Source organism: Porites lutea, chromosome 2 (assembly GCF_958299795.1).
Source record: "Porites lutea chromosome 2, jaPorLute2.1, whole genome shotgun sequence".
In the NCBI taxonomy this organism is placed as follows: domain Eukaryota; kingdom Metazoa; phylum Cnidaria; class Anthozoa; order Scleractinia; family Poritidae; genus Porites; species Porites lutea.
In genome coordinates this window covers 5,701,375-5,729,243 of record NC_133202.1, presented here as the reverse complement: position 1 = coordinate 5,729,243, position 27,869 = coordinate 5,701,375, and the positions used below count along the sequence as shown (strand labels likewise).

General features: G+C 39.8%; 1 protein-coding gene across 1 annotated transcript; it reads left to right on the top strand.

Annotated features, from left to right (window-relative positions):
• Positions 1–247: 247 nt before the first annotated feature.
• LOC140926532 (importin-4-like) lies at positions 248–27,835 on the top strand. Its single transcript, XM_073376258.1, has 35 exons — positions 248–319; positions 400–486; positions 1,412–1,491; positions 2,168–2,209; positions 2,984–3,014; positions 3,465–3,566; positions 3,832–3,968; positions 4,371–4,413; positions 5,147–5,212; positions 5,751–5,852; positions 6,211–6,294; positions 6,727–6,885; positions 7,633–7,686; positions 8,122–8,231; positions 8,786–8,820; positions 8,952–9,025; positions 10,077–10,212; positions 10,859–10,926; positions 13,440–13,485; positions 13,766–13,824; positions 14,681–14,738; positions 15,381–15,460; positions 16,120–16,163; positions 16,412–16,523; positions 17,184–17,272; positions 18,430–18,507; positions 19,086–19,143; positions 19,863–19,968; positions 20,754–20,944; positions 21,472–21,648; positions 22,457–22,510; positions 23,423–23,577; positions 24,690–24,822; positions 25,328–25,502; positions 26,948–27,835. The coding sequence occupies exons 1-35, from the start codon at positions 257–259 to the stop codon at positions 27,085–27,087; spliced, it is 3,228 nt and encodes a 1,075-aa protein (XP_073232359.1). The 5' UTR covers positions 248–256; the 3' UTR covers positions 27,088–27,835.
• Positions 27,836–27,869: the final 34 nt, after the last annotated feature.

The window sequence follows — 27,869 nt, the reverse complement described above, 5'->3', positions numbered from 1 at the left end:
GAAACGGGTTTCGTTCGATTCTCGTTCATTGCTCTTTATAATCGTTGGACGCTCCTTTGCGTTTTTGTAGAAAAGTAAAGGTTACTATTTTTAAAAGTTCTTTTCCTTCTTCAATGTTTTAATTCTTGTTAAAAATGTCTTTTACCCGTTTGGCCATGCAGCCTATCGATCGCGGAGCCTCGCGAGCTCTCTTCTTTCGCGCGTGACTATTGTCCATATGTATCGCGGGCGTATATGTCGCGAAAACTGCAAGAACATGGCGCATTTGGAGGAAATTCTGCAAAAACTGCTTATTCCCGACAATACAGTGATACAACAAGTAATACAGACATTCCTCGTTTAATTCATCTTTCACTGAATTTGTTGTCAATTTGCCGCATCCATTCCTTTTATTTTTAGGCAACTGCTCAACTCCGCGAGGCCTTCAAAAACCCTGCAGTTGTTCCGGATCTCGTCACGGTGCTAGGATCGTCTCAAAATCCTCAGGTGAATTGTGCTTCATTTGCCCGAAATCTTCCTCATTTGAGCGACTTGACGTGTTGTGAACTATACGTGATTTATCCTGATTTCATGGTGGTTATGTGACCTAATCTGCTAATTAATGATGCTCGCACATATGACCAATATTGCATGTCATTATTTTTACGGCAAAAACAATAATATTGTGAAGCTATAAGGTCAAGAGTAATCAAGATGATCTATTTTTGCGGTTCTTACTTGAGATCTTTGAAGTTGAAAGTTTTATCTCCAGGCTGTGTCCTTCCTCTAAAACAAATCCGGTCATAACTCGCCGTAAATCACCACGTGGAGGAAATATAGAGGCCGGAAATACAGGGGAAATCGTAGCTATTTATATTTCATTTACATTGAACTAAATGAACTAAATGATGGGCTTGCTATGTAACTTGAGACCACACTGGTTCTCATTATGTGTTAACAATGTTTATCTTTATTACTGGCCCTGTCCCTTGAGAAAATTTGTGGACTTAGGACTTCTTGCTTTTTGATGGTAATACCTTGTTTCTTAGGAAAGGTGTCATAAAATAATGCCATTTAATCAACTCATGTGCAACCACCTCTCACAGATGAGTGTCTTGCCCAAAATCATATTTCCCAGTCAAAGCAATAGGATTGAAGTTAGAACTCCTTGTAAGCCGCCACCTGCAGTTCTTAGCACGTGGGTTGGTCACCTTCTGGGAGGTTTGACTTTACCTGTCTGGCTATTTCCATGTTATTGAACTCATGATCTTGCTGTACTTTATCATGAGATTGTTGTGACTTCGCCAGGAATTTTAAAGTCTTTCCAGAGTGATATTTCTTTTTTACAGGTGGCTTACTGTCCAGAAAAAAATGCTTAACAGGTCAATAATTATTGACCTGTTACAGAGTTACTTTCTGTACTCTTTTACAGGTAAGACAGTATGCTGCAGTTTTGTTAAGGAGAAGAGTTGTTAAGCAATGGACAAAACTCACACCTGAGGTTCATACCATGTGAGTAATCACTCACTTTTTAGGAATTACAGTAATGATGCACTGGTATAAGACCGTGGTTTCATTTAAAGTCATCTACAGTAGAACATCTTATTATCTGCACTTGGCAAGACTGAATCAATTGGTTCATATCATAGAAATAATGTTTGTTGCTACTTTCATTGTTTCCACGAAAAAAAATTTTGCAGGTCGGCCATAAGCCAAAAATTTGTTCATCATCAGTGGTGCAGTCAAAAACACATATTCAGCATTTAACTGAACATACTTTGTTGTTTACAATATGTCAGAGATCCTTTTGCTTTAAGAACTGCAAGTTGCAGTGGCAGGTCTAGACCTTCAGGTTTTTGCGGGACTGCTCATCTAGACCCTAAGGTAAGGAGGGGGCCAGCACTCAAAAAAACATTTCCCTTTACCCTGAGACCCTCATTTCGGCCTGAAAATGAGGTGCTGATCTGAGCTCTCAGGGCCCGTCCTCTACTTCCGCCACCAAGTTATCTGGCAGATTACGTGAACATGAGATTGTATATTGATCTCAACGGTCAGTTGAATTTAATCACTGATGAAGACAAAATAAATCATGCCAAAGAGATGTTTGAGTGTTTTAGATAAAGCACATTGAAAATACTGGAAAACTTTATAATAATATACTTTTATATTGCTTTTTTTTTGGTCCCAGGTTAAGGGAGTCTCTTTTGCAAGTGTTACTTCAAGAACCTCAGTAAGTCACATTTTATTACAATTTTTTGGCTGATGTTAGCAGACATACTGACACACTAAGCATTAGTCTACAGTCTGAATGACTCAGAAATAAACCATAGCAGGAATAGATCAGTGTGTTGGGTGCTCATCTGCATAGCAGGATGTCACTGGTTTGGATTCAAGGTCTGGACCAATACTTTATAGGCTCTAAAAATAACTGAGGAAGAAGGCATTTCCTTTATTCTTAAAATGGCTAGATGTTTGCGTGGTGTGGATTACCTCGAAGAAATTGCTGTCCCTTCTCCTTTAACAACAGACAATAGGGAGCTTAAGAACAGGCAATTTGTTGAGCGATGGACATCAATCAGAAGTGAGGACTTTTGCCTTTTAATTTGCCTTGATGCTACCTCGTATGTATTTCTAAGAGTCTTTTCTCTTGTAGAGGTGATTTGCTGAAAAAATATGGGCAAACCACTGCCCAAGAATGCAAAAAGTCCACTTTTGGTTACTGTCTGTTGCTCAAGATAATGCCTTGACTTCACTAATATTACAATACAGAGTAATCACCACTGCGGGTCCTCTTGGTTTCTGTTCTCATTAAGGGGTATGTACAGGAGGTCTCAAGTGACTCTTCATCTCCCTTCTTTTTAAGAGTGAGGGTGTTGCAATTTTGATGGGGAATGTAAAGCAGTTTATCAGAAGTCCCATGTTGCTTTATTCCAGACAACCCATCATCATTTTTATGCTGACATTGGCCAATTTGTTCTTGTATTTTTCTTTATGATTTTTCTAGGCCAGTTGTCAGGAACTCTGCAGCACAAGTAGTAAGTGTCTATGGTCTTTGGTTGTAGAAAGCGTACATAATTGTTTTCCTTAGTTTTTTTAGTTATTTTCTCTCTATAAGAGGTCCCTGGACATAAGTAGCAAGTTGACTGTATATTGACCAGTACCTGACCCCCTAGATAGAATCTCGTTAAGTTTGAACTCTTGTTAGAAGCATTTTATTGTAATTAACAGAGTAACAAACAAAGTTCTTCAGATGAAGACACTTTCTGCTTTTTGGAAGTGTTTGTCTGTGGGAGCTTTGAGCTTTATTTAAAAACAGGAATTTCCAACAGTTAACAACAGTTAACATCATAACATGCCATGATGTGGATGTTGCTGAGAAAAATTAAAATCATCGGTAAAATAAAAAGTTAAGAAAATCTGTTGGTACTTCAATTTGTCTTTGATGGTGTATGTTGACAATAATTTATGGTATTATCATTTGTTAGGTAAGTGTAATGGCAAAGCATGATCTACCAGCAAATCAGTGGCCAGAGCTTTTTGGTTTTCTTCGACAATACATCAAATCACAACAGCCACTTCAGAGAGAGGTTAGCTGCATGTCTGTAATCAATATCGCTCTTTCTTCTAACTTGAAAATTACACATTACGATAATTATTATGTATAAACTTGTTGACTTTTTGTCTCAACAATGTTTTGCCAAGTACAGTGTTGACAAGAGTTGAACACACCCCATGACATCTGAAATGTTGCCTCATGTTAGAATACCTTGAAAAGATATTTGAAAATCCTTTTTCACTCTTAATAAGATTATTGATCTATTCCAAATGCTTTTGTTGGTTCATTCTTTTTAGATGGGTATGTTTCTTCTGAGTTCCATTACTGAATCAGCTAATGAACAGTTAAGACCTCACTTCCCTTCACTCTTCCAACTTTTCTGCAGTACACTGGAGGATCAAGAAAGCAAATTGGTACCATTTTACACTATAAGGTGAAAGTTTGTTTCTTGTCAAAATTTTTGCATATATTAAGCAGCCAGAATCTTAATTATGCACTTCAGTGTTAAATCAATGTAGCTTATGACTAGGGGTATATCATTATCATCATCATCATCGTCATCGTCATCGTCATCGTCATCGTCATCGTCATCGTCATCGTCATCGTCATCGTCATCGTCATCGTCATCGTCATCGTCATCGTCATCGTCATCGTCATCGTCATCGTCATCGTCATCGTCATCGTCATCGTCATCGTCATCGTCATCGTCATCAGTGTCACTTATCACTATTATTATTATTATTGTGCATGCCGATTTTTTTCATATTCTCTCAGTGTACTCTAAATAGTGTCAATTGACGACCATTCTTAATTAATCATTTTCTCTGTACAACAGAGCCTTGACATGTCTTATTGAATGTGTTGGAACTGAAGAAATTGTAAGTTTTTGTTTACACAATAATATTATATAAATGTTTAATGAGTTTTCAGTGACAGTGTGATTAATGAAGTGTGCAACAGTTATAAAATACTGGCATTCATGACATCTCTTTGACAGCTGCAAGTGCCCTGGCATTAGAGTCAAGCAATCTTGATTTGAAAACTTGTCATTTAAAAGGTGTACAATAATGCACTTTAAGTGTTATTCTGTGGAATGAGGAGTCCTGCTATTCATTGCTGGCAAATCTGATAGATATATCTGTGTCTAGTGTAAGCCCTCTGAGGCCCAAAAGTGATAATATTAATATCAATTTTCTCCCAACGTTTTCAATATACAATCAAGAGAAAAGGTTATGAGAATTGATAAACTGATTGCCAATGGGAATCAAAAATGCTTTGATCTTTTATCAAATTCTCCCAACTAATCCTTTAAGGAAATGTATGGAGATCGGTCAGGAGAATTTGTATGCTGATGATGGGGGCTTAAAGGGTTAAGGCGACGGGGAGATGGAGCCTTTGCCAGGAAACTGTTGGAAATTCTAGGAGACATTAGGCTGTCATAAGAGTATTTATAGTCTTTTAAGTCTCTGACTCTATTAGATCCTATTAATTTTTACTTGCTCACCAGCTCTTTCATAGTTCTGTGTTCTTTGGATTTCCTTAGATACAGAAAGTTGTTAGTGGTCATGTTAAGATTATGCTCCCTTAATTATTTTTGGTTTTACTTTTTAGCCTTTAGTTAGACCACTTGTACCAAAAGTTGTGGGATTCATTAACCAAATTATAGCCATAGATGAGGTAGGTTGTACTTCTTGTTATCCATTTAAGCCATACGGTAACTGTATCTTTAATTTCTCTCTATAATTTGTTGTCATAATAGAAGTGAGTGGAGTACAATTCAGGAAGTAATCAGATGAGCAGTGTCAAATCAACAAAGCGCATAGTGCAAGGCCAGTTTTGAAATTACCAGCCTGATAACCCCTTGATTATACATCACAAAATCCTTTTACCAATCAATAATATTATCCCAGTTTAGTGTACAAAATTATTATATAATTTACAGACAAATTAAATGTAACAGTTTATCAGAAACCTATCTCAAATTAAAAGTCATCTTTATTTCTTTGATTATGTTATTGGTTAGCATATGGGCTAGAGAATAATATTTCATTGGCTAGTGATCGTGACATTTGCTGCTTTGGTTTCTTTGGCTATTTAACTGTGGGAATTTCTGGGATTTAAAACCTTTTTTACTTTAAATATCGATTATGACTGGATTAAGCAACTCTTTCTTCCCTTAATGATTGATACTTTTTTGCCTTATTGTCTTATTCAGGATAAAGCATGTGATGCAATGGAAATATTTGATGAACTGGTGGAGTCTGAAGTCAGTATTGTTACTCCCCATGTGAAAGCTCTGATTGAGTTCTGTCTTCAGGTGTGTGACCTCTTGAATGTTTTATTTACAGTGTGATAAATTCATGGCATTGATCAGTTTTTGCAAGAGGTTGAATGAAAATAGCTCATGTCTGGGTGCAATACTCTGCCTAAATGACTTGGAATTCCAACGTATTTCCCTGGCTTTAATATCTGTCTCATTGTCAATCCCTTGTGTAGAATTTGGTTTTTTTCTATTTTTGTCTCTTATCTAATTCTATTCTCCCTTGTTTTGGGGTATGGCGATGCATGTATGAAAACAACTTTGAAAAAATAGAAAATGGAATTTAAACCATGGATGAATAATTGAACCACAACATTTATATTTTAACTTCCTTGATATGCAAAATTTTTTGCAGATTGCTAGTAATTCATCTTTAGGAGACAATTTAAGAATAAAAGCTCTCCACTTTGTGAGCTGGCTTGCAAGAATAAAACCTAAGGTGGGTTAATTAGATTTTTCCTGCTTTCTTTTTTCATGATATGTTTTAAAGTCCTTGAAAGTTAGAACTGTTGGTTATAATTTTTCCATGCTAGGTAAGTTTTAAGACAGGTTTAAGTTTGGATGCAGATTTAAATCATTGTGGGAGAAGGTACTGTTATGTTAAAATTGTGACAAAAGACATGGCCATAAAACAGCTTGATGAAAAACAGCTGAAAGGGCAAATGACACAAAGATGGGTAAGGATCAAAACTGTGCCACTGACATAAAAAAGTGCAAATACAATGGTACATGTATTTTAATACTATGGTTTCTTCCTCAATATGAGAATCAAAAGATTTTGAAATTTAAGAGTAGAGACATATTATGGTATTAATATTGTTTTGGTGGAAAATTAGGTTATCCTTTGGCAAAATAATTTTGCTCATTACAGGCACTGGTAAAGAACAAACTTCTCTTGCCAACCTTATCAGTTATCTTCCCTCTTATGGCATCGCCACCAAATGAAGATGGTGATTTTGATGAGGAAGAAGAAGATGATGAAGTGGAGGATGGAACAGAAACCAGCCGACCTTGTGCTGTAGCATCACAGGTAAAGCGCATCGCTATCCTTTAAATTTCCTCTCAATTATTCTTTATCAGGCTTTTTCTCTCAACTACTAATTTGGGGGAGTGAGGATGAAGTGGTTGTTTTGCATTTGGGCCAGTACAGGAGTTTCAGTATAAGCTAGTTACTGGTATGGTACTTGTCTTCTGAGCAGGAGGTTGTGAGTTCAAAGCCTGGCTGGATCAACGCTCAGGGTCGTTAAATAACTGAGAAGAAAGTGTTGCCTTTACAATGACATCTGCAAACGGTTAGACTGTCTAGTCTTCTCGGATAAGGACGAAAAACCGTTGGTCCCATTTCACAGCACTTTCACGTACTGTTTCTTGTGGGACGTACATGTAAAAGAACCCACACCACTGTTAAAAAAGATTAGGGGACTTAGACCCCAGTGGTGTGGCCAACTTTTCCTGGGCTGGGTGGAGAGATCTTAATATAGGCATAACGTCATGATCCTCCTTCAGGTGTCGCAATGGCTACATCTATGTATGGTCTCCTATCACCCAGTGCTGACTTCCACACCCTTCCCATTCGGCCATTAGCAACAAACTGTTGCACAAATTATTTTAATCCCTGAGCCTTTAAGCTGGTGCTCGCCTTCCACCTCTATGACAATGCTGTTAGCTCTATTCTTCATCCTAACATTTATTAATGTGAATTTAAATCTGTTGTTGTTTCTTGACCCCGAGCTATAAAAATGTTGCTCTTTGCTGAACTATGATTGTTTTTTGTCAGGTTCTGGATATTCTTGCCCTTCATTTTCCTCCCGAGTCTGTTATTCCACCCCTGGTGAGTCAATAAGTTATGTTTATTATATTTTGTCAGGCCAACAATTTGTAGTGTAACAGAATGAAGATATCCTGGCCTGTATGTAGGATAAATACTGACCAACTTCCTTAACGATCGCTGAAGGTGCAAGAAGTGCTCCCCTTTGAAATTGTTTTGGATTTTAACTCCCTGAAGTCCCCTTTCCTGGGTTTCTGAGTCATTCAGGCAGGAGATTGCCAGTTCCATTCTCCTCAGATGAAGCCTTGCAAATCGGCGGATTATTTCATCAAGATCAATCTATTTATCATACTTAGTTATGAGAAATTTGACCGATTTCGATAACTGAAGAGGTTGAATATTATGAATTTGATTCTTAGACTCAAAAGTTAGAGCAACTGCTTCATGTCTCCTTAGTTGAATCTTGAAGTAAAGGGTTAAGTTTTGATAATCACATAGATGCAGTTTGTCACGCCAGCTCTTAACAGTGAGGACCCATATCATAGGAAAGCAGCACTAATAGCTCTGGCAGTACTGGCTGAAGGATGTGCAGACTACATTAGAAACAGGTCGGTGTTTCGCTGTAGATTCATTCTATTCACTTGTCATTCTAGAATTTTGCAGCCAGTTAACTTAACCAAGGAATTGTTGAGCACCTAATTGTCAGTTTGATTTGTCACTTTTAAATAACAAACGAAAAGAAACTTTTTCTTTGTTTCTGTATACAAGAAAGTGACTACAACCAACCTCTGACAACTCCACCATTTAGCCTGGTTATTTTCCAGAATAAAGCTATTATTCTTTGAATTAAGTAATGTTACGACAATTTCAGGTACAACATTTTGAATTATTACTGTTATTTCTCGTTTAAAGTATAAGAACTGTGTTAATTCTGTGTTAATCATTTGGAGTCCTGCAAATACCCCAACAATAATACTCTTAGACCCTGTTTACATGGAGTGGGGGACCCCAGTCTAGTGGGGTAGGTTTCTTTTGTTTTGTGTCCCCTAGAGCGTGAAAACAAAAGAAACTAACCCCACTAGACCGGGTCCCCCACTCCATGTAAACAGGCCCTTAGTCCAGTGGCAATCCAGGTACATTAAAATATCCTGTTGGATTTCAGATACCTGCAAGCTGCCTTACAGACCATTTGTAGAGGTGCGAAGTTCCTAACATAAACAGTAAACAGCATGATAAAAGATCATTAGTTTCATTAGTTGCTATTCTAGGAAACTGAGTCTTCCATTAATGAAAAAGCGTTTTTTCATTGCCATTTTGTTGTATTGAAGGTCTTTCAGATGAAAATCATTTAGTACAAAATGCTGCTCTGTTTACTTTGGGTCAATACTCTGAGTATTTACAGGTGAGGTGATTTGTTCCTTGTCAGTTCCCATACATCTGAAAGATCTTATTAGACCTGTTTTAGAATATGCCTCGCCTGTCTGGGGAGGGCTGCCCATTTACCTCGAAGAAGATCTACAGAGCGTGCAGAACAGATGTCTAAATGGGTCTCCTTAGGGGTACTGTTGAGTCCCTTGTAACTAGGCGTCAGAATTTGACGAGGAAGAATTTAAACGTATCCTAGAATCAGAAGCACATCCTTGCAAACGTTTTTTAGACAAGCCAGTGGATCATGGCCATAATCTAAGATCTTGTAAGACTAACCCAGCGCAGCTAATGCATAATGATTGACACATTCACGTTTGTTGTTCAGAGTTCGCGAGATTCCCAGCGGCAGTGGAGAACAGTATTCAAAGTCCGGTAGCACATAGGCTTTGTATAAGTTGATCATGACATTTGAAGGAGCTATAGTCGCTTTATTTTACGCAATGCCGCAATTTAAGCATAAGCTTTTATAGCATCATGTCTACATGAGGCTTGTGAGGCAGACGCCAAGTATTTTAAGAGTAGGCTCAATGCCAATGATCTGATCCTTCACTGATAGGTGGTATGTGAACTGGGATTTGCCCAGAGACATTGTTTGAGTCTTAGCTAGACTACGAGTAGTCCCCCATTTTCCTCAGGGATAGTAGAGCGAGCGAAACGCGAGCGCGCGTAAAAATAACCCCACGCGAGAAAAGGCGACACGCGACGGGGAGAGAGAAAAATTTCTCTCTCCCTGCCGCGTGTCGCCTTTTCTCGCGTGGGGTGATTTTCACGCACGCTCGCGTTTCGCTGGCTTGCTCTACTATCCCTGAGGAAAAATGGGGAACTACTCGTAGTCTAAGTCTTAGCCTCATTGACTTGTAAATAAATAACGGAAAACCACTAGGTTAATTTTATAACGTCATTATTCAAAGTAGATACAAGAACAACGGCAGACTCGTCATCTGGGTAGAGAAGAAGTGAGGTAGTGTCAACTGTATAATTAAGTTCATGAATGCATTTTTTTTCTTTTTCCTGTTGTCTTATAGCCCGATATCAGTAGATATAGTGCAGATATCCTTCCTCTTCTGTTTGAGCGACTTGTGAATTCTACAGATGGTGGAAAGACTTCAGCTAGCATAACAAGGACGTATTATGCTCTTGAAACATTCTGTGAAAATTTAGGTAATCTGTCGGATATAAATAGAATAAAAACACTGTGAATAAAAATAAACTAGATCTGTTGTAGCCCTAAAAATGGGGCCGTTTCGGTGGGTGCCTTAATCAGGGACAATACAGTCCCAGTGTGGGCTTGAACAGGCATTTGATGGGGCTGTGTTTGAAGAGCTCCAGGAGAGGATGAATCAGACTTTGGCTTGTAGGGGGCTAAATTGGCAATTTGTGGCGAAAACAGATCTTTTTAGATTACATTGTATATATTTATATAACTAGAAGTAATCACTGATTAAGGATCCGCGTTCGTCACTTACGCAAACGAAATCTAGTGGAAAGGAGTCCAGTTTCCCGGCCGAGATGCCCCTGATAAAATCAGTCGGGGCGGCCAATCGGCAGTCACGCCCGCGACACCTCGAAAATTTGTGCCTTTGTACCACAGAAACATCAAGAATAGGATGGGTTCTGACGAACACGATTATCTTCTCCCCTTAAGAGACTTTTCATAGAGATAATGAAACAGAGTCTGGGCCTCTAGATTGCAGGTCCATCGCTCTAATAGCTGTGATTTGTTGTGTAGCTTGGTTTACAAAGAACATTCATCTACTTCATTCATAAACAACTTATAACGTCATCGTTTTTATATACCTTTTTGCAGGAGAAGGTATTCTTCCTTATCTTCCTACATTAATGGCAAAACTGCTTCTTGCTTTATCGCCAAGTACAGTAAGTAGTAACTATGTCTGTTAATTGCAAACGTCAAGCCACTTACCGTATTTATTCGAATAAGCGCCCAACCTTGAATTAGCACCCACCTCGAATAAGTGCCCATCCTAAAGGCAGAAAAAGTTAGTAAGCCCCCACCTCCACCCCCTCCTCCTCCTCCCAATCAAACTCAAATAAGCGCCTACCCCCACCCACCCACTCGAGTGACTATGAGATTGAAATTGAAATTGAATAAGTACTAATTAGAGACTTTCCCGAGGATGAAGTTTTCTTCAGAGTATTTTACAGAAACCTTGCTTTGTTACTTCTTCGCATTTTGTTATTAGCATTTATTGTTTTGTCGCAAAATAAACATACTACACTTGCTGAAAGTGGTGAAAATTTAATAAGCGCCCAGCTTCGAATAAGCGCCCACTCTCAAGGTCCAAAAATTGAATAAGCGCCCAGGGCGGTTAATCGAATAAATACGGCATTTGCATGTTGTTGAATCATGATATCAAACAAGCGTATTGTTTTACGGCTCGCTTTTCAAGTCGTTATTGTTTATTTAAGAGCCTGCTAACGAGCTCAGCCGCGGTCAGAATTTCATGGCGTAACTCCTGACAAGTTTCTGATCGAGGTTAAATACGTATAGGGAATTATTTCTTGTTAAAGTGCCCATCACCTAAAATTTTTTATTTTCTTATCTGAAACTACACCTTATCAAAATAACTTCTGCGAAAAAATTTTGCTATTTGAACCAAAGACGATATTTTTAGAATTTTTTAAAAACGTTCAAATTTGCCGCCATTTTAGCACACCATTCGTCTTAGTCTTCTCTCGGACTATGATGTACTTTAAGGAACACGTGACCTTATCGACAGGAAAACATTAAGAGTTCTGATAGGTTTTTCTTTTTCAGAAAAACTGTCTTCTTATGAAGACATTTTACGTCACATGACGTCATATATGAGCTTGCTAGTTTGCATGATCAGCGGCGCGAGTGTACCGCAAAAATGTAGACTTCAAAAATTGGTAAAAAAAAAATCGCGTTTTGTTCAAACCGCAAAATTTTTTCGCAGAAGTTATTTTAGTAAGGTATAGTTTCAGATAAGAAAATATAAAATTTTAGGTGATGGGCACTTAAAGGCACAGCAGTCAAAGAGCTGACCACGAGACTCAGTTGATCCACGCTGCAGGCGTATTACCTTCTTGTAATGTTCCATGTTGTATCGTCTTTAATGTTCTTTCTTTGTTGTAATGTTTCGTGTTCTATCGTTCTTAACTCGTGGGTACGCGCGAGCGTACCACGAGTTATTGCAGGGACTGAGATATGCAAATGAGTCACTCGCTCACTCGTAGTAGATGCACTTCGTAATTAATCGGGTCCGAACTCGAGAGCGCGAAGATCTATCGTTTCCAAAGAAGCACGCGCTCGCCGAAGTTCGGTAGCATCAAATTCCTCGCTGAAAGCGTGCATCGTGCGCTACAGCACGGTTAGGATAGAGGTCTTACCAAATTTAAGACACGCAGGAATCTTTCAAATTAGTACGATTCAAAAGCCTTTGATCCGTCCAGGCGTTAAACTTGACGAGAAGATGAGCATTTTTTCTTCGACTCCTTCAACTTCGACGCTGGCTTGATCTCCTACCTTGTAGTAGTGCAGTAGGTTATATGTATGAATGAATTTATGGCGGTCAGTATAAAACACGGACTGCGGACTACGGACTGCGGACTGGGTATAAAATACGGACTGGTGAAATGTATGGTAAATAAAGGCACTTCTTTTTCTTCTTCTTCTTAACGACTCCCCAAGATCACGGGGGGGAAATGGATGTGAGTTTGAGCATTACCTTTAAAATAACAGCGGAAATCGAGATAAGAAAACATAAGCTAATGTTTTGCATCCTACTTCGCGGAGGATTTGTGTCGGCTTTGTATCGCTTATGTTCTTTCATTTCCATGAAATGCGTTTACATTGTTTTTTACTGTCAGTAGCCTGGTTTCAATTAGCCTTAATTTCATCCGATTGCTTCGAGTCGTTTTTTCAATCGGTTAAGTATGGCTCGATCGTTTGCCCCGGTCGTTTGCCGGCGGAAGTTCCATGGAAAAGGCTTTAAATCTGAGACTTTTCGCCAAATCACGTGACCATCCTCAATGGCGTAGTGGCTATGTGAGGTCGTGTCAGCCCGAAGGTACCGGGTTCAAATTCTGCTGAGGACCTTCTTATAACTTTCTTCCCTTTTTTTTTCTTTTTTGTTTTATCTTGTTTGCCTATTTGTTTTGCTGTTTTTTTGTTTTTTTGTTTTTAAATATATACTTAAATAACTGTTACTAAAGTGCAATAAACAGCAAGAAAAGTATAGTGTTTCCAGAACAAGGATAGTATATTTATAATCTGAATTTCTATCATTTCCTAAAATTCACTGTGGGAAAACCAGAGGTGATAACTACTTGATTATTTTCTAAACAACGTACCCACGAGTTGACGATAGTCTTTCTTTGATTAATTTTCTCTTTTCGTTTTTTTGTAGAGCGCACAAATGAAGGAGTTAGCAGTCAGTGCAATAGGCGCTACAGGTACTGTTGACTGCTCTGATGACATATGCTCTTTTCTTTCTCAGTCTTTCTTTTAAGCCCCCATCCCCCCCATTGCGCAAAATCCTCTTTTTTCTTTGACATGAAGATGATAAGATTATCTCAGTCTATACACAGAAATTCCTACCGTACAGGAAGAACATTTACCTCGGTGATTGGTTGGATTTGTTTCCTTTTTTTTCTCGTTTTGTCAGGCACAGTAGTTCTTCTACTTGGTATGTGTTGGAATTTTTGATTAAAACTGCCTTTCTTTTCTTAACAGCAAGCGCTGCTAAAGAGGCAATGCTTCCTTATTTCGCTCAAATAGTTGAGTATTTAAAGGTAACTCAAGATAATTTTTTTTACGGTTTACTGTAAAGTTAATGTAGTATAGAGCGTTTTCACATGACGTCACGTCCTCCCCTATAGCGGTGTTCCAAACCAGTCCTGTGGGGGGTTTCTTTGGTAAACATTTTCTTTTGTCTCAATAAATTTGCATAGCTGCTATTCAAGTGAGTGAAAAAGCTCTATAACTCTCATTACGCATGGCTTTGATTGGCCAATTTTACAGGCAGTATTCTACGGTCGATGCTGTAAGTTGCGGATTCTTGGTCGTATTCTCCTGTTAATCTGTGGTGAAAATCTGGTCCGTAACTTACTGTAGGGACTTCGAATTCGATTATGAACTGGGAACTTTGACTACACTATTTTTAATGCAATTGTTTGTTTATTGGCCATTAAAGTTTGTACTTGAGACTGGATCGGTTGCTTCGAATTGCACTATTGGACAGCTTTTGGGGACGAACTTTGACCTAGTTTACTGCGCAACTTCGTATTAACCGATTAAACAACAACAAAAAAAAAACAATACGTGTTTCGTGTGTTATAAAAGTCACGGCTCAGTTTCTCTGCAATAGTAAAAAACAAAGCTGCCTATGCATTAAAAGTGAAATTTTATAGATATACTTTTTTGCCACTCGAAAAAGAGCGCACTTGTTGATGAGAACGTGGCAAAACACGGTAATTTTCCATCAATCAGTCAATATCCATGAATATTACTTTTCTTTACTGAAACAGTAGTTACGTTTTAAAAACTTCTTGTAGTCATTAAAATGAAGTCGCCTTTTTTAAACTAGTACCAGCTTTAGTTCAAGTTGATACTGTATTTGCTCTATAAATTCTTACATCCTCTTAACAGGAATATCTAAGCAACACTGGATCAGTTGAGAGGAACGTTTTACGTGTGCAAGCTATTGGTAAGTGGCAGTGGTCCTACCGAACTTTAGAGTTGGTAGTAAAACCCCAGGTCGAGCTGTTCGAATAGGTGCCATTGTAACTCATATACTCTGTTTGCGGCTAACCTCAGGACAACCGCTAACCTGGCTTCCATCAAATTGCCCCTATTTGTTGCCATTTTATTCGGTTAACTTTGCACCTAAATGTCCGTCTCGTCCAAGGCCTTAATTGTTGAAAGGTGGGTAGTGCATTGTACTGTTGTAATTACTATTAGTAGTATCCTCTTTTATTAGCTACTTTGAGGTGACATGACGTCTATCAAAAGTTTGTGACCCGGCAACTAGGGGAAATCTGTGACGTCACGTGGTAACAGTGTTTTGTTGCATCAACTGACGGCCGCTGTTCTCATTTTGAATCTACGAATGTCTTCACTGGATCCTCTCACCCCGTATAGTGGATAGCACGATAGTACTTTACCTCCAATTTACGGAAGTGGCAGTTTATGTGTGCTTTATGTAATTAGTACTTATAGTTGTTTGTTCGAAAGCTGTAACGTGACAACCAGGTTCGTAAGCCGTGTGTCACCCTCTCGCTGATCCATGTGCCGTATATATATAAAACCAGGGAAGCGTTGATTGTTCTTTTTATTTGTTTGTTCGCAGATACATTGGGTGTCCTAGCAAGAACGATTGGCTCAGACAACTTCATATCACTAGCAGATGAATGTATTCAGCTTGGCCTGGTAGGTTCCATACCTAATAACCTTACTGTTAAACGCCAATGTGACTCTCCACCTAATGTATGTCCGCAGCCCGCCGTACAGCGGGCTAAAATCACTAAACGGTGAAGTTGACAACAAGAGTGGATTCCAATGTGCAGTTTCATTCGATTCCAGGGTCATGAAGTTCTGTGTTCCTATAGAGCCGATCTCTGAATGAGGAGTTTTATGCGCCCTTTAGTACAAAAATTGACGTTGCCAGGGAGACGTTCCAGTTTTTGTCCGCAGCTCCACCCCCCTTACAGATGGCTGGAATCCAAACCCTTAAATTTTTGTCGGCGCCATTTGAAAAATGAAATCCGAAGGGTCTATTTTTTGTCGGCGCCTTTGAAGAAAAAATCCGAACCCCTGGGGTGCGGAAGAAAAATGGAACGTTCTAGGATGGTGAAACAAAGACGTTCTCCCTCTACAAAAACAAAAACAATAATAATTTATTTAACCACGTTATCGTAAGAACGAGCATTAAATCTACAATTATAATAATAATATCTAGTATTAAAAAAATCTTTAATCATTAATTGATTGATTCATTGATTTGTCTCGTTCGTTCATTCATTCACTCGTTCGTTCTTCCATTCATTAATGTATTCATTTGTTCGTGTTTTATTTATTTTTCTCTGTAGACACTTCTAGAGCAGGACAGGGATCCTGATCTCAGGAGATGCACGTAAACATTGTCTTTTTTTATTAAACTTGCGTACTGAATATGAAAAAAAATCCAGAAATGAATGATAAAGTAGTCGATCTTTTTACTTTTTTTGTTTAAATAACAATTTGACGAGGTTCCGAAGATCTCATTGTTTTCGGTGTACTGTTCAAGCTACTATCTTCGTCGTGTTTGCTAACTCCAGCTCAGAGGAACCGTGGCGGTACATGTTATTATCAAAACTTCTTTTCCGTTTATATTTTACACAGATATGGCTTGTTTGCATCAGTATCCACAATATTGAAGACCAACATGGGAAGATATTTAAAAGACATCATTAAATACATGATTGATTCACTACAATCTACAGAGGGAATTGTGGTAGGTCACCTCAATCATTGATTCTGGTGATGAATGATTTGAAACCACGTGTGTTTTACCAGCTAACCGCTACCAGAATGGGCACTGGGACCAAAGGGCACAGTTTTGAAGACCCAAATTCGGTTTATTGTTGTTGTAAAAAGAGATTTCCTGTGTTGTACATATATCGCGGAAGCTCTAGACAGGCTTAGTCTCTAAAAAAGTCGTTATTTCGGTCATCGAGCAGGACTATCGCGCTTGACTGTTGAGTGGCAGGTCGCGGACTCAATCTCCTGCGGGCCGGAATAATACTCATGTTCTCAAAGTTAACTAGAAAATGAAATTAAGGTACTGCCTTTGTCTTTGAGACGGTCTCTTCTTCACTGGGAGACGTAAAAATGGTTTTCTCCATTAGAACTTTGCTGCTAAAAACATTGACACTCCAATAAAGTGCGTTTTTATTTGTCTTTTCTCAAAATATTGGATACCAAATGAGATAAGAAAAAAAAACTTTGACACTTCAATATAGTGCGTTTTTATTTGTCTTTTCTCGAAATCTTGGATACCAAATGAGACCAAATTACTGTGGCATAAAAGACAAGAAGCAAAAAGCTCCTAACTCAGAACTTAAAAAGTCACGTTTAATGAACGCGGGAAAACCTCTTGTTTCTCTGATGACAGACTCACTATGCAAGTGAGGATGACCCTAGTTTTCTACTTGAGGACGAGGATTTAGAAGATGATGATGAAGATGATGATGAAGTCACCGGGTATGTTTTAAGTAGACCCCTTTATGTTTTGTTTTCGCAAACAGACCACGTGATGTTCTAAAGATGTGGTAAAACGGGCAGCAAAAACGTGCAAATTATTCAGGTTTTTGCAAGTTGGGTGAATGCTGACCTCTGATTGAATAAAATTACGCAGGAGTCACGCCATACACAGGAGTTACGGCGTCAATTACTGCAAAGCAAGATTGCCAAAAAGTAGAACTATACACTCTACTTTCTGCAACAAATTTTCGCTGCCTGCGACAACCTGAATTGTTCCAAGACAGGTTTGAACGTGGTTAGTAAAACGTGCTATTGAACTCGTTTTGCAGCAATGTTGCAAAACAAGTTGCACGTTTTTGTTGCCCGTTTTTCCGTGCCTTAAAACTGTTACAAGCGTATGTGGGGGCAAGGGTGGCGCAGTGATAAGAGCAGACGCCTTCTACTAATATGGCCTGCCATATGTGGGTTGCTCGCGTTTGCTCCGAGCGGTTTTCTTTTTTTTCGGGTAGTCCGATTTTCCCCTCTCCTAAAAAACCAACACTTCCCAAATCCAATTGGAGCGCAGGGACACGTTTGGGCGAGTTCTTAAGAACTTCTGAGTGCTTCGTGGGTAAATGAGACAAACTACAATTTACTTGTGGATACGACAACACTTTAAGAAACAGTTCTTTGGGGTAACATCACCCGGTCTGAAACGGAGAAACAAAACATGCAAGCTACGATGGTTAACTTAAGCTGACTGTACAGTAGAGCCCCATTCACCCCTGACATTGTACGTCCTAATATTGATCGGGAGATAGTCAGTGGTCCTTATAATTTCACTGCTGACTTAAATATCAAATTCACATTTAGAATACTTGCTATAGAATTCAACTTTTAAAAACTTATACCTTTCTCTAACCTAAACCAAGGACAGTTTTGTCCAATTGACTTTTTCGGTTTTAACCCTTGATGACTTGAGTTGTTTTGATTTCCCTGGAGGAGCGCGCGAGATATCCGATATCCTGCGTGGCAAGGCTGCTAAGGAAAGGGGAGAGCAGGAATTTACGCGCGCGAGAACGGGAAGAGCACATGATCGTCACGTCTCTCGCGCGCACCTGCTTGATATCGGGATTCTTAGGTGATCACCAGTGTTCATGTGTTTTGTTTTATTGTAGGTATAGCGTGGAAAATGCTTATTTAGAAGAAAAAGAAGACACTTGTAACGCTTTAGGAGAAGTAGCAGAGAACTCAGGGTAAGGGGATTGATTTTCGAATATCTCCTTTTCAAATATATGTTGTGGTTCAATTAAGTTTTTCCCTTTGTTTTAAACTCATTATCATACATTATCATACATTATCATACCCCAAAACAAAGGAAAATAAAATTTGAACCAAGGATAAAATTGAACCACAACATAAACGCTAAGGACAGATGGTCACTTTCCCGGCGGAACTCTCATATGAAAGGGCGGGACGCTCGTCGTCTCGCTTGGGGGTGTAAATTTCGGATTTTGGTCTCACTGAGGGTGTTCTGGGCAAAACGCCATTATATTTAGCCGTTAAGGTCTCTTTGAGGGTTGCACGCGAAGAAATATTTAAAAATTATATATTTTCAATGTGTTTTATTTACTCGATTCATGTAATCAAAGTTTAACATGGTCTGTTTTAGGGGTCAAAAAGGTTGGGCCACGCCCAGATTGGTCTCCTTTAGGGGGTTTAATTCAAAATTTCCGACAAGCATCCCCGCCCCTTTCATATGGGAGTCCCCCCCAAGCTTACTTTCGCCAGACAGAGCGCTGACCATCTTACTGTTATTTATTCCTTGATACAGGAAGGAGTTTCTACCTTATTTAGATGAATCATTTAAAGAAGTCTTAAAGCTTGTACAGGTAGGAAGAGAGACTAAAAGGAGCTGTGGCAAGAAATTTATCCAAATTTAAAAAGTGGGAACTATCACCAAACTGAGTAAAACATAAAAATAACCACACAAAAAAATGAAAAAAAAAGGTATAAATAACATAACAAATGGGAAAGGAGGACTGGCGGATGGACAAACTTGAAGAAGATTGAAACGGTTTGCAATTGTGGTTTTTGAAAACTTGTTAGCCTGACATTTTTCGAAGTTCATTTTAGTTGTTTCTACGTTTGATATAATGCACGAGAGACACGATTGTGTCATCTCCTAGTAGTTTTTCAAGTTCCATAGTGAATAAGGACGTGTAATTGGTATTATTAATAAAATGAACTAATCAGCCTTGACACTAGCCTCCCACGCAAACGTTCTCAGGGGTTCGTCACTTAGTGGGGCAGGAACGCGTGACGAACCCCTAAGAACGTCTGCGGGGAGGCTACCGTGACACCCGTTTTAAGCATTTCCTGTTGTTAATATTATATACTGCTTATTATAAACCGAGAGTGAGGTCATTACAGGGAAATCTAGGACCGAGGCCTTGATGTATTAGCGAGGTCAATACATCAAGGCCGAGGTCCGAGATTTTCCTGTAATGACCGAACGGACGAGGTTAATAAGTTACTTATTATATGGCCTTTTCATCATGGACCTGAACCTGGTTGTAAAGTTGTTAGTAAACCTTATTGTACCTGTCAGTTTCCTCACACAGGTGTACGGAAAGGAGCAGTGATGGCTTTAGGTCAGTTCTGTAGCGTATTCCATAACGTACTGCAAGAAGCTGGTGCAGAAGACAAAACGGCCTGTATGTTCATATTAGTCTTTTTTATAAGGCAAGCAGGGCGAGTTAGCTGATTATGAGGCGAGGGGGCCATCGTTGCGCTTAATTCGAGCTCCCCTAATGCGCGCACGTGAACGCACTGCCCTCTCATCTTGCCTCTCGAATCCACCAGAACTTCGATTACTTTAACGTGTTCCAAGCTCTAAGATTGTAGTGCAGAGATCGTGAAAAATGACGCGAAAAACGCGCGGGGGTTAGGGAGAGAGAAGGTGACCGCGTCAATCGTCTCTATTTTCGCTTGGCTTGATTTTGGGACCTCCCTACTACCTAAGAGCCTGGCACAGGCTACGATTCCTTCCGATCAAATTTACTTAGCTTGTGTGTTAAAGGAAACAATTTAAAGCCACATGGAAACAGAGACAGGGGGCCATTGCAATTTCGCTTAGATTGCAACGTTGCTCAAAAGCTATAACAAAAAAGGGGGGGTTCCTTGGACAGCTAGTTTCCCCCTACCCACCCACCCACCCACCCACCCAAAGTGCTAGCCCGAATACTAGCCCATGAAAAATGCTAGCCCGTGATCCCCAGCTGTACAAGAAAATGCTTACATAAAAGAGTGGAGTCTCCATGGAATTGTTTTGCTACACCAACATGGCCGCCGCGAAGTCATGACAAAACGATCTGTTGTCTCTTAGGAGACCAGAAATGTCAGGACTTGAGGAACGATGCTGCTCGTCAGCTATAATTTTTTAACCTTTCCGTGGAGTTCGTTACAAGATGTTACTAATCCGTATTACGTTTCTTTGCAGTGCAGCGTATGCTTAGTACGACCATACCAACATTTATCACCGTTATAACAAAGGACAAGGACAGATCAGTCGTCATGGCAACACTGCAGTCTCTTAATGAAGTTTTAAAGTCGGTCAAGAGTTTGATCATCGATGAACAAGGACACCCAGATGCTATTGCAAATGCTGCTAGAACAGTTCTAACGCAAAAGGTCTGTTCGTGGCATTCTCTGTGCATTAGCCTACTGTCAAAGTTAGTCAGTGATATTCACTAGAATCCATTCATTGGAAATACTCACAAACCCCGGCAGTGCTTAGCTAAGGGAATAGTATACCCCCTAGCCTATTCACAGACCCTCAATTTTTTAATTGTGTCGCCGACTCTCGGAAAGTAGTCTGTGTACAGGCTATAACCGCCCCCGCCCCGCCACCCCCCCCCCCCCCCCGCTCCCCCCTCCTACAGACTGAGCAAGAGCTTTCACTTTGCGTGGTGTTTTTAGTGCTCGTAAGTAAGATACCGATAATAAATAAGTTAACAATCTGCACTGAGAGAAGGCGAGCCTGTCGGTTACATACAAGCGTAGTCTAGCAATCAGCGTGCTAACCCTTTGGTCACGCCGTCTCGCGCTAATTGAAAAGAAACGATGGTAATCTATAATGAATTAGGAAAGATGCGTTCATTTTACCGACATTACAGCTTGAATTTAGCAAATGAAATGCCTCTCATGTTTCGTTTTAGACTGCCTGTCAGCAAGGCGAAGACGATGACATTGATGATTCCGACCAACAGGCCGAGTTTGATGCTATGTTGATCGAATACGCAGGAGATATTCTTCCTTCGCTGGCTACTGCTGTAGGCGGCCCCACCTTCGCTCCATACTTTGCTGGCTTCTTACCTCTGTTACTCAAGAAAACTGTACGTAAAGTGTCTTACATATAGCTTACGCAGAGCTTCTTATGGGTCGTCACGCAATTCTTTCAGGGAAGAATTGTAGGACGACACAAAAGAACGTCTGTAGAGGGCAGTGTCACGCGTAACATGGAATATCTTTTGGGGAAGGGTGGTGCCGTTAAGCTCATGGCTGAGCAAGAGGGGAGGTACCCTGCTTTTAACCTAGATCTTTACATCTAGATAGGCTTAGTGAAAGTCATGTACGAGTTACACCTAATAATATTGAAGCAATTATTATTATTTATTTATTTACTTATTTATTTCCACATTCTTGAGGTTTTTCTCATACAGTAGGTAACATATTGTATAGACTACAAGTAGTTCCTCATTTCTCTCACGCATACCTGTACCAGAGCGAGCGAAATGCGCTAGACCGCGTTGGAATCGCTACCCATGAAAGATGACACGTAAGAGTAACACGGACCTTCCTCGCCGGAGATCACCTGTGGCGATTTCACCCGCGTTTGCGTCTTCACACGCTCTGCTTTCCCTGAAAAAAATTAGGGACTATTCGTAGTTTAAAGACCCAATACTGTGTCCTGCAACCCAATGATGATAACCTACGTTCTTCATAAACTTTAAAGCACTGCTCTTCACTCTTCACATTGACAAAAGGCAAACTTAACAAATGGCGGGGAGATAGTCACCTGGTCATCTCCGCTATTTGTCGTTTACCACGTGCGCTCATAAATTAGACTCTATTTCCCTTTCCGTTCCTATATGTAACGAGTCTTTGGTAATATATTTTTCATTCTGGCTGTTCCTTTTTCAGAGGAAATCTTGTCCGGTTTCTGATAAATCATTTGCCATTGGAACTATTTCAGAGGTAAAGCTCATTTTGATAGTTTATTTAACGAGTTTACAATCTTTATCATCGAGAATTCGTTTCTTTTCCTGTTTATCTTTATTACTATAATCGAAATGTTCAAGAAACCGAAAGGAAGATTGTACATAAACTAAGAGTTACGTGGAAACCGTGCTTTAGTTGTTCCCTTTTTTTCAGTAACACAACAGAGCTTTAAATCGCTTTCCGTTTCATATTCAGCTGCCATCAACTTCCACCCTACCCATCCGTACTAAATGAAAATCGTTAGCCCTTCAATTCCAAATATCGACATGTTTATTCTTCATACTATTCTCCTAACTCTTCTAAGGAGAATTTGTCTGAAATCAAACCTTTATCCTTTGGTCATAAGTGTCATCATGCTTGTGTTTGGTTTAACTCTTCCACTTCCTGACCAAGTAATTATGAGATGATTCGTAGTTCTAACTTTTGAGTCTGTGGACAAAATCCTATGGTATTGCCATTCAAATGAAACCTCTTCAGTAGTACTTTCGCACGGTACTATTTATTTAATATGTAGCTTTAACTTTTGAGTCTGTGGATGAATTCCTATGGTGTGACCATTCAGATGAAAGCTCTTTAGCAGAACAATTGCATGATGCCATTTAGTATTAGGATTGTACAAGAGGAAATTTGGAATTTGTTGTGAATTTTCACTCTGGCCACTGTTGAGAGTAAAGAGGTTAAGCAGTGATATTTTTAAAAGAAATAAGATGCTGTTTCCTGTGAAGGCTCAAAAAGATAGAAGTTGTTTTGCAGTGGCTCAACAAGTCTTACCCTCGATAAGTCTGCTTTTAGACGACTTTCCCTTAAATAACCAACCGAAGAGCACACTAAAATAAATGTAACCAAAGCGATCGTAAAATATTTTGGCTTAATACGTTCCGCCTACAGATACTCCTCGCCATGGGACACGCCATAGCCCCTTTTGTCCAGCCTTTGTTCCCAGTTTTCATGACGTCACTCAAGGACGAAGACGATGAAGTTAGAAGCAACACGATCTATGGACTGGGTCTCTTGGCATTCTATGGTGGAGATATCATGTTACCGTATCCTTTCAACTGTAGTGCAATTTTACCGGGATTGTTGTCGGTTTTCACAACCAAGACTGGCCTGTAGAGCCTTTTCACTTACATGGCCAGCCCCGATGCAAATTTATTGGAGCAAAACGAGGAAACCACTACCCCACCCCCATCACGCCAATGATCTTTTGTAGGAGGTTGAGACGTGCAGAAAGCAACTAGGATTGTTTACAACGAGACAAGCGAAACTTCTGCACACAGGCGTTGACAAGAGAGCGGTTCTGACCGGTTACAATAATTTTTTTCTACTTTTTGTAAAATAGCACTAACTGTCCCACTACACTCTTGTAAGCGATATTGAGAGCGCCAACGCAAATCTGCAACCTGTTGCACTCGCGGGAAAACACGTCAGTGAATCATTAGCATTTTGGAGTTCTGAATCACGTTATAAATTGGTCATTGCGAGGAAGTTGGTGGTTTCGAAATTCCACTATAAGTGTTTTCCGATTCAGTTAACTCGAAGACGAGATTTGACTTTAAAAAAAAGTCCTCCCTCTATCACAAAATGATAAAATTTAAAATTTGATTACTTTCTCCCATTACTATAATGAATGACGACGGCTATCACGTTTTCCCGCCAAAATGACGTTGGTTCACGCGCGCGCACCCTTTAGTAGGGAGCTTAAGCAACTACGACGACGACCACAACGACGACTTCAAAAAAAACAATAGGTTTAATGATCAAAACAACAGCTCTGCACGTTTATCACGCTTTTAAGTACATTTCTTTGACGTCCACTGCACGACTACGACGTGAAGCCTCCTAATTTGACGTTTTATAGAGGAAGTGGACATAGGCGACAAATTTTCCTTCCTCTTTTTGAACCTGAGAAAAATCCTTTAAGAATTCAACTACAGGAAAAGTCGCCAGTATTTGGCATTTTGAGGGGGTCCAAATAGACGCGATTAAGTTCGAAAGAACGCAAATTCATTTTTTTACCGACGGTTTCACTGCTGTCGTCGTCGTCCTTGCTTAAGGTCCCTAGTATTGAGAAATCTCGTTCTTGAAGTTGTCCTCGTCTTAGACTTAAAAGTCTCTTATAAAAAGACCTATGTTTCCTTGACTATTCTAACTGCAGTCATTATCAGAACGTTTTAGAATCGCTGTTCGTTATCCTGTCTCAGAACCAACCTCCTCGAGTTGTGGATAACATCTGTGGTGCTGTCTGTAGGATGATCATGGCAAATAGGAATTCTATTCCCATGGAAAAGGTTTGAAAAGACCGTTAGTACTGTGATGTCACAAGCGTAAAGGTCTGGGAGGGTGGGGAGGCTTCTGCCTGGTGTAGTAGACTAGCGGAGACTGGGTCTAGAAACTAGCCACAAATAATCTTGTAAACGCCTCCGCGAAATCATAAGGGTAGTAAGCATAACGTTAAACAAATCTGCGACTAAGCACATTCTCGAAGGCTGAAGAGTGTCTACAAAGAGTGCTGAACAAGCTGGAATGGAATTGCTAGCTCTGGCTAGTAAGTACGGTTTACCAAAAATATGCTATGTTGAGAAAAAGAGTATTGTAGCAGTAGCGAACGTGTTTTGCCAGTCTAAAGTGTCGCATTGCCAATTACACTATTTTTATACTTACATGGTAACAACTTTGCCTGTTTTACAGCATGCAAATTTGCTTTAAAATTGGCTGCACTGTTTGACTGAATTTTCTTTCAAATCTCTTCACGTTTTTCTATTCATATCATTCAGGTGGTATCCATTCTTTCAGGTTTTCCCGGGAATTCTCCAATGCCTACCGTTGAAAGAAGACTTCGACGAAAACCATCCTGTTTACTCGTGCATCATAGAGTTGTTTAGCGATCAACACACGCTGATCCGGCAGTTCCTGCCACAACTTCTAGCGGTGTTTTCTCAAGTTCTTCCTTCGGGAACTTTGCAGGAAGGTAAGTTTCCCGGAGGAGTGAGGGTTAGGAATTACTCGCGCATCAAAGAGTTGTTTAGCGATGAACACACGCTGATCAGGCACTGCCTGCCACAACTTCAGCGGTGTTTTCTCAAGGTCTTTCCGCCGGAACTTTGCAGGAATGTAAGTTACCTCGCGGGGGGGTTAGGGTTAGGGATTACTCGTGCATCATAGAGTTGTTTAGCGATGAATACACCCTGATCAAGCGGTGCCTGCCACAGCTTCAGCGGTGTTTTCTCAAGTTCTTCCCGCGGAAACTTTACAGCAAGGTAAGCTCCCGGGGGAGGGGGATACACCCTATAATGGCCAATACGGGGAGGCTCCGCCCGAACGGGGTACCCTTATCAGGCTTCAGGTATATAAAAGAGTGGGAAATTCACTTGTTGAAGTGTATTAAATGGAAGGGAAATCTGTCATTTCGGTCCGTAAAAAGTCCTAAGGGCCAACAGATGCATTTTATGGCTGTTAAAAAGAAGAGAAAAGGTTCTGGTCTTGTGATTTGTTCATATTTAAAAGACAGTGCATTTACAACGGTTAAAAGGCGTGGAAAGTTCTAAAATAGGTATGTAAAAAGGGTACCATTTGTCAACAGAAGGTATACTAAAGGAGTACGTTTTCTTTCAAAATGGGAGCCTCCTCGTATAACACTTTGTTGAGTACCCCTCTGTGGCTAAGTTAGCTCTGAGATAATTCATTTATCACATGATAGTCATAATGGGTAATAAGAGGCTGTAGGAAAAACGTTTGGACAGCAATCTAGGTCAAGGAGTTTTCTTATAAAAGAAGAGCTCCAAATCGTAGACTCCTTGGCAAACTTTCAAAGCTCATTTGACCGGCCAAAATCATTTTTTCCCAGCAATGGTCCGCCATGCGGAATAGAGCCGATTTTCTGGTTGTCTTTTGGTTAAAGGTGAAGGACAAAGGAAAGTTTAGTGAAACCCTTGTACTCTTAAATTTACACACACCCTTAAAATTTAGGTAATAATTTGGAAAATGAATAGTTATAGTTGAAGTTATGGAATTGAGTTTCACAAAGAGACTCAAAGCTCGAACCACAAACCAACTAAATTAATAATGATCAATGAAGAAGTCCTTTTTTAATGATCCCAGCAAAGGTTTTCATCCACACCGGAGTGAAATGTTCGAGCTACTTGCCAAAAAAATAGCACCTTGTGGAAGTTGTTCTGAAGGGGTTTCGTATGAATGTCCACAGCTGAGGGTTTTATTCAGACTCAAGAGTTAGATTAGCCTGCGAACAGCAGACGCATTTCCGGTCGTCGCTTCTACGACCGGAAATGCGTCTGGTGTTCGCAGCTTAGAGTTAGATATGCACTAGATTTTTCGATAATGTGTATAATTTACTAAGGAAGTGAAGTGGTTTGCCTTTATCGGTAAGATTGACCTGATGGTTCGTTACATTTTCAGGCATCCGTGCTGGACTCATCAGTATGGTACAAACAATTCAGCATCAATCACCACAAAGATTTCAGAACATTCTGGCAGAAATGCCTCCAGAGCATGCTCAGGTACTTGTAACCGCTGTCTCTCTACAGGCACCTGGTTGACGTCATCCTAGTTTAGCGGACAACGCTGATTGTTGTGCATAAAAATTGTGTCTGAAAAGACCAACGTCTCTCCGAGGATCACGCTTACTTTTCCAATTCCAAGCTTTGATGTCAAAGTTTGGCGTCGGTTTCATCTTACCGAAGCCGTTTTTGTTAAGACGGTCGGAATCCGATTTGATATAACTTATACCATATGATATGACCAATCTACTCAATTGTTTCACGAAAACTTGAATATTGCTGCGGATTTTTTCTTCACGATTTAAATCACAGAGGAAACAAACTGGGTAACAATTGATTTTTAGTCCGGCGGTCATCAATTACACATCCGCACAAATGAAAAATGCGAGGAAAGGGAAACTAGTGGTTTATTCTTCATCGGCATGGTACCTGCCCTTCCTACTCATGATTCAACTCAACTGGGACATACATTCACTATGTACCTCAAAAGGCAGCTGTGACTAAAATAACCATTCCTCGAAATGTATGTTATTTAACTTGATGTTACCATCATATTCCGCGACGCGCGTTGTGTAACTCACACGAAATTCTAAATAAATACGTCTTCTTGTATAGCTTACCCTTCGATCGTTCACCCTCGAACAGCACACGAAATACTGGAATAAAAATGGAACAGTAACCAGGAGTAGTAAGAGAGTAAAATTTATGACAAAAAGCGTCATCTGGTGGGGTTTTAAAGACAGCGAACTTAAAGCTTCCAGTGTGAAGCCATTATAAACTAATTTACATAACGGACGATTGGAAAATATATATGGTGAAGG

Excerpts from the sequence above, each read along its gene's own strand:
- LOC140926532 (XM_073376258.1), top strand. The coding sequence starts at position 257 with ATGGCGCATTTGGAGGAAATTCTGCAAAAACTGCTTATTCCCGACAAT. Across the intron at positions 16,164-16,411 it reads CCTGATCTCAGGAGATGCAC|ATATGGCTTGTTTGCATCAG; the intron begins GTAAACATTGTC and ends TATTTTACACAG. Across the intron at positions 21,649-22,456 it reads CTCTGTTACTCAAGAAAACT|AGGAAATCTTGTCCGGTTTC; the intron begins GTACGTAAAGTG and ends TTCCTTTTTCAG.